Here is a 6713-nt window from a genome sequence, read left to right on the forward strand (position 1 = left end):
GCACTGGCAAGTGCAGCCGGCAGACCTCGGAAGCTTGTGCGCATGCGCGAAGGTGTCCGGACTGACAATGCTGGAGAGATAGCGCGCTTGGGATTGAGAAACGCCAAGTAAACGGATAGAGGAGAGCTGGGGGGGAAAAAACTACAAAAAAAAAAACTTCGAATAAAAAAAAAAAAAAAAGGAGAAAAGCGGATCGGAGAAAAAATCCAAACAAACCCACGCCGAGAGACGGACACCATGAGGTCCAAAGGCAGGGCACGGAAACTGGCCACAAGTAGGTGCAACATCCCTTTTTTCTCCTCTCTCCGCTCGCTCCTATCGATACTTTCTCATGCAAGTGTGCAAAAGTTGTGATTTTTGTCCGAAAAAATATTCTTCTCGCAAAAAAAACAAAACAGAAAAAAAGTTGAGCTCGAAGCGATAGCGGAACTTTCACGCGCACCGTGCATGTACAGTATATAGTACAGTATTGTGCACTGTAACGGAACACGTCCCTGCAGCTCACTTGCATAGAGGAAACAATAAGAAAGGATTTGTACGTTTTTTTGAAGGCGTCAAATGCAAAATGTGTGATTTTATTGATATTAACCAGTGATGTTGTTTATTAAATTGTGCATATCCAACTTATTTTTTTTTTACTTTTGTTTTTATATTTTCATTGGCTGATGCACGGACATTTACTTGTATTGAACGTGGTATATGCATATATTTATATATATATATATATATATATATATATATATATATATATATATATATATATATATATATATATGACTATACATCTCAAATAAAAAAAATATATTGCGATGGTCAATTAATAAATTAATTAATTACGATGTTGCATGGGAAGCAATTTATATTGCTTCAATAAATAATGGCTTATATTTATTCCCTTCATAAAACACTTTATATACTTGCTTGAGCTTGAGTCCGTTAATGTATTATTATGTACTTTTGACAAATAACAGTATTTATGTTAATTGGTGGAAAACATGGGTGAAAAAATATCTATAAAAAGGAAAATATTCCCAGCAAAAAAATACAGTTAATTTCTTTAGTATAGTAATATTGGTGTTGTTTATGTCGGACATGTTTAAAAAAAAAACATAACAATAATAATAGAGTCAAGTAAACACATGCTTATTAAATAATGATTATGTACAATTTGTAACTATAATACATTTAACATCATTAAACCCTCTCTTTGTGTTTTATTATTTTCACAATTAAATTATTGGAATAAATGAGGGGCAGGGGAAAACAATCACAATAAAAAAAACATTATTTTGACAACATTCCCGCAACTCTCAAGTACTTTTTAAATCATGAATATTTTAAAGCAAAAAAAAAAAAAAGACTAATTCAAGAGATTTACATTCTGCGCAGTCCCCCCCCCCCCCCCCCCACCCCCCGGGGGACGCATGACGGGGGGGACCCCGCAGTGGCCCCTAAAGCAGGCCTGCGCAGTGTCAACAGTGAATATTTAAATTCCCACACCCCTCATAAGGGCTGTGCTGCTAAATGTGTTCAGCGTGTGTTCAAACGAGCGTGCGTGCGTGTGCGTGTTTAGCGTGTGGGGGTCAACGTAAGAGAGATGGATGGAGGTTGGCCGGGCAGCGCGCGCGTCCACGTGGAACGTGGCGCGCCGCGAAAAAAAACGCGCCTTTCCAATTAAATACAGCGGAGGCCGCACCCCGTGGTGAATTGTGGGCCGTGGGGGAGACGGGGGACGTGCATTTAAAGCTCACTGCACGCCAAAAAAAAATATATTAAATAAATATAGCAACAAGTGGATTTTTTTTTTTTTTTTTTTGCATTGACTGCAATATATGTTGTTTTTTTTTGCATTAAACGATGAGTCTGTGCATGAGAGGCCTTCTTCCCGTCCTAATATTTTAATATTTCTCATTAAAATATTTCATATATTACATGTTTAAAATGTGCATATGAATACATGCGAAAATGTAGACGCCTCTCATTCGCGCGTGCGCAAAAGAGAGAAAGAGCTCTGCTTGGTGCCAAAGCTCCAAATGCGTATTGTTCTCCACTTTTAGGGGTCAGGTGACTTGTTAACTTTCAACATTTTTTTTTTTTATGCAAATAAGTCAAAAATTTGATCAACTTTCTGTTTTTAAAGGCACATTTAAAATATATTGGTATCACAATACCTCAATTTACTGAACCCGTTTAACCCCTTAAGAAAAAAAAAATGACACCCAAAAATATGAAAAAATCATAGAGCGAGGGAACCAACTTGTTGATTTTGAGAAAGAATATTCGCTTAAACTCGCAATATGTTCTGCTTCCGGAATAAAGTACAATTTAAACGTTGCTAGTCGTATAAATGAAACGCACAATTCTTCCTGCATTAGAAATATATGAACACTGTTCAAAAATGTCTACTGTCAACACATGTTAATTGTTTAAAAACAAAACTGTTTTCAAAACGTTCCGTTGGTATCTTGTTGTCTTCCACTTCTGAGTCTCATTTGCAGGTATTATATAATTGACCAGACGTTAGATGGCAGTGTATAAACTACGGTGTGTTAAGCCAGAAAGTAGTCTTTTTTTGATTGATTGATTGAAACTTTTATTAGTAGATTGCACAGTACAGTGCATATTCCGTACAATTGACCACTAAATGGTAACACCCGAATACATTTTTCAACTTGTTTAAGTCGGGGTCCACGTAAATCAATTCATGGTCTTTGCCATCAAGTAGAAAGTGCCATTCTTTTTTTTGTTGAGCCATTCAAAGTGTTTGTACTGTAAGTTTTCAACCCACGAGCTGGTTGATTGTAACGTGCACCGTACAAAGTAGAATAGAATAGAATAGAATGGACTTCATTGTCATATATTTGCTTATAACGAGATTAAGGACTCCAACTTAAGGTGCGGTAGTGGGAACAAATAGGGGGTAAAAATAAATTACACAAGAGGTAATAAAGAAAAAACTAAGAATTGAAATAAACAGACTACTATCCAATAAAAATAATAAGCAATCCTGTACAATATACAAAACTCTATAGAAATACAAAATACTGTACAATATACAGAACAAGACAAGAGCACCGGAGTAATAAATAACAATCAGTGTCGGATGTATTGCACTCGAAGGGTAATATTGCACAGTAGGGTACTAGGGTAGGATATTGTATAGGGGTGCATTATTGTTATAAGTTAGAGTTCAAGATGGTGACAGCTCTGGGAAAGAAGCTGTCTCTGAGCCTGTTTGTTCTGGCTCTGATGCACCTGTAGCGCCCGCCTGAGGGTAGCAGGTCGAACAGGTGGAAGCCAGGGTGTGTGCTGTCCTTAGTGATGCTTTTTGCTCTGTTGAGGCAACGGGAGTTGTGTAAATCCTTCAGGGAGGGGAGGGGGCAGCCGATGATTTTTTTGTGTGAAGTGAAGTGAATTATATTTATATAGCGCTTTTCTCTAGTGCAACCTTTTTGGCTGAGAGAGCCCATCCATCCATCCATTTTCTACCGCTTATTCCCTTTGGGGTCACGGGGGGCGCTGGAGCCTATCTCAGCTACAATCGGGCGGAAGGCGGGGTACACCCTGGACAAGTCGCCACCTCATCGCAGGGCCAACACACAGATAGACAGACAACATTCACACTCACATCCACACACTAGGGCCAATTTAGTGTTGCCAATCAACTTATCCCCAGGTGCATGTCTTTGGAAGTGGGAGGAAGCCGGAGTACCCGGAGGGAACCCACGCAGTCACGGGGAGGACATGCAAACTCCACACAGAAAGATCCCGAGCCCGGGATTGAACCCAAGACTACTCAGGACCTTCGTATTGTGAGGCAGATGCACTAACCCCTCTGCCACCGTGAAGCCCGCTGAGAGAGCCATTAAAGCCAAATATTATAAAATGTATTTCCGTGAGAGCCATATAATATTTTTTAACACTGAATACAACTAGATGTGTGCATTTTTAAGTAAGACCAACATTTTTAGAGTATAATAAGTCTCTTATTGTTTTTAATAACATTGTTATTCTGAAGCTAACCAATGATAAATAAAATACTTCTTACCATTAATGCAACTTCTTGAACAGGTGCGGTAGAAAACGGATGGATGGATTAAAATGCATGAGGATGTTTTATATTTTGAACGTTATTTTTAACACTGTGATTACCAGCGGAATTTCTTCATTACTTATCGTGTTAAGCAATGTCAGCTAAGATTTATCTGAGAGCCAGATGCAGTCATCAAAAGAGCCACATCTGGCTCTAGAGCCATAGGTTCCCTACCCCTGCTCTAGTGACTCAAAGCGCTAATACATAGTGAAACCCAGTATCTAAGTTAAATTTGAACCAGTGTAGGTGGCACTGGGAGCAGGTGGGAAAAAGTGTCTTGCCCAAGGACACAACGGCAGTGACTAGGATGGCGGAAGCGGGGATCGAACCTGGAACCCTCATGTTGCTGGCACGGCCACTCTACCAATTGAGCTATTAGAGCATTTAGAGGTGTTTGAAATCACCGTGTAGGATCACTAATGAGGATCGGTAGCATGTCAATGGAAAATCCCATGTAAATTAGCATCGAGCTAGCGCATTTTGAAAAGTGGAGCATTACTGTACTTTTCAGCGCCTTCCTGTTGCTTTGCTGGCATGGAACATGGCAACATTACTTAGGGGCAGTCCGGCTGAGTCCAGTCTGAGTGCTTGACTCCTTGTTTCTCCGCTAAGTGCTTGAGCCGAACCAGACTTGACATCGCACCCATGATCCCACATGACAGTTACTATCAGTTACTTGTTTTATTTCTTCTTTCGTGCTCCTATTTTTTTCCCCACTCACTCACAGTCTGAGTGCTTGTTCCCTGCACCTGTCCGTGATCGGCAATCAGGACACACCTGTCCCTGGTTGCCAATCAAGCTGTTTCTTATGCCTGGACTTATAGCTGAGTCAGCTGCATGCATTTTCTCTGCCTGTTATTCATTTTTGAGCACTTCCCTGTTACACTATTCTTGTTATTGAATACTGAAACTTCACCTGACTTCTCTGCATCCTGCGGGCCAAGACCAACAACACCCAAGCCAGACTGTGACAGCCACGGGCATAAAGGTATCGAAATATTTCAGCTTTCGATTTTATGTGAATGTGTACACAGTAGTGATGGGTTGATGAGGCGTCATGAAGCGTTTCGACACATTGCAAAACTGTATTGATACTGTGTCAATACTGTGTCACTAAATACTGACATCTGCTGGACATTAAAAATCCCTACAGGCAACCTATGGACCGACTCAACTGACACTGATTTTATGACCTAGTACAGTGGTTCTCAAATGGGGGTACGCGTACCCCTGGGGGTACTTGAAGGTATGCCAAGGGGTACGTGAGATTTTTAAAAAATATTCTAAAAATAGCAACAATTCAAAAATCCTTTATAAATATATTTATTGAATAATACTTCAACAAAATATGAATGTAAGTTCATAAACTCAGTGAAGCACAAGCTCAGGTTTGTCACTAAAATGTCTGTCAAAAAGAACTGTGAAAAGAAATGCAACAATGCAATATTCAGTGTTGACAGCTAGACTTTTTGTGGACATGTTCCATAAATATTGATGTTAAAGATTTTTTTTTTGTGAAGAAATGTTTAGAATTAAGTTCATGAATCCAGATGGATCTCTAATACAATCCCCAAAGAGGGCACTTTAAGTTGATGATTACTTCTATGTATAGAAATCTTTATTTATAATTGAATCACTTCTTTATTTTTCAACAAGTTTTTAGTTATTTGTATATCTTTTTTTCAAAATAGTTCAAGAAAGACCACTACAAATGAGCAATATTTTGCACTGTTATACAATTTAATAAATCAGAAACTGATGACATAGTGCTGTATTTTACTTTATCTTTTTTTTTTTTCAACCAAAAATGCTTTGCTCTGATTAGGGGGTACTTGAATTAAAAAAAAATTCACAGGGGGTACATTGCTGAAAAAAGGTTGAGAACCACTGACCTAGTAAATACAAAAATATAAACCAAGTCATTGTATTTCATTTAGGATTATTTCATAACTTCATTTAAATAAAAATATAATTTTTGGCTTTTTTAGATACAGTCAATAAATAATGTGAACATGTATCATAACATGGAAATCTAAGAGAACGTGTTGTGAATGAGGATGCTTGTGGACCTGGAAATTATTATTATTTTTTTTACACATTTTTATATAAAAAAAAAAAAAAGTTTTTCCAACGTATTCAATTTTAGACGCTTTCTCTTCTTAGTTATTATTTCTCTGGTTGTAGAAAAGACCCGCTCACAGGGCACAGAGGAGGCGTCAGTGCGACACAGTTCGCGTATCGGTCACGTGACCAAAACAGCTCATGATCGGTCACGTGACTTTCTAAAAGCGGTACGCGCACCGACACAGGGTTTCGCTCTATGAGCTCGACGCATGCGCTGATGCATCGGTGTTGCCGGACCCATCACTAGTACACAGTAGGTAAAAAATACAATCATTCTTGTTTACTTTATTGGCGGAGTTTCTCACAACAATAACTTGTTGACTTGCTACTGTATTTACAGTAGCTTCCTGTTGTAGCAGTAGTAATGGTGAGCATCCAGCTCTTTTTGTATTCCTCTTGAACTCACTTTTTTTTTGTAGTTTGCACGCATCCACATCGTTATTTGTATATTCAACACACTCTGCTACTTATTTCTTCTTCATTGACGTCCATGTCG

The 6713-nt window shown here is 38.6% G+C and overlaps 1 protein-coding gene across 5 annotated transcripts in view; it reads left to right on the forward strand.

Moving 5' to 3' along the window:
- The window catches only part of mecom (MDS1 and EVI1 complex locus), a 514494-nt gene continuing 507781 nt past the window's right edge, over window positions 1–6713 (forward strand). For 2 of the 5 annotated variants that reach the window (XM_061925663.1, XM_061925664.1), the window contains exon 1: window positions 4864–5081. In XM_061925663.1, the coding sequence (XP_061781647.1) occupies window positions 4931–5081 (151 nt within the window). In that variant the 5' untranslated portion in view covers window positions 4864–4930. Of the gene's footprint in view, window positions 275–4863; window positions 5082–6713 lie in introns of those variants that run through there. The other 3 variants (XM_061925661.2, XM_061925662.2, XM_061925665.1) reach the window with 2 other exon arrangements.

This window comes from Nerophis lumbriciformis, linkage group LG30 (genome assembly GCF_033978685.3).
Source record: "Nerophis lumbriciformis linkage group LG30, RoL_Nlum_v2.1, whole genome shotgun sequence".
NCBI classification, from domain to species: domain Eukaryota; kingdom Metazoa; phylum Chordata; class Actinopteri; order Syngnathiformes; family Syngnathidae; genus Nerophis; species Nerophis lumbriciformis.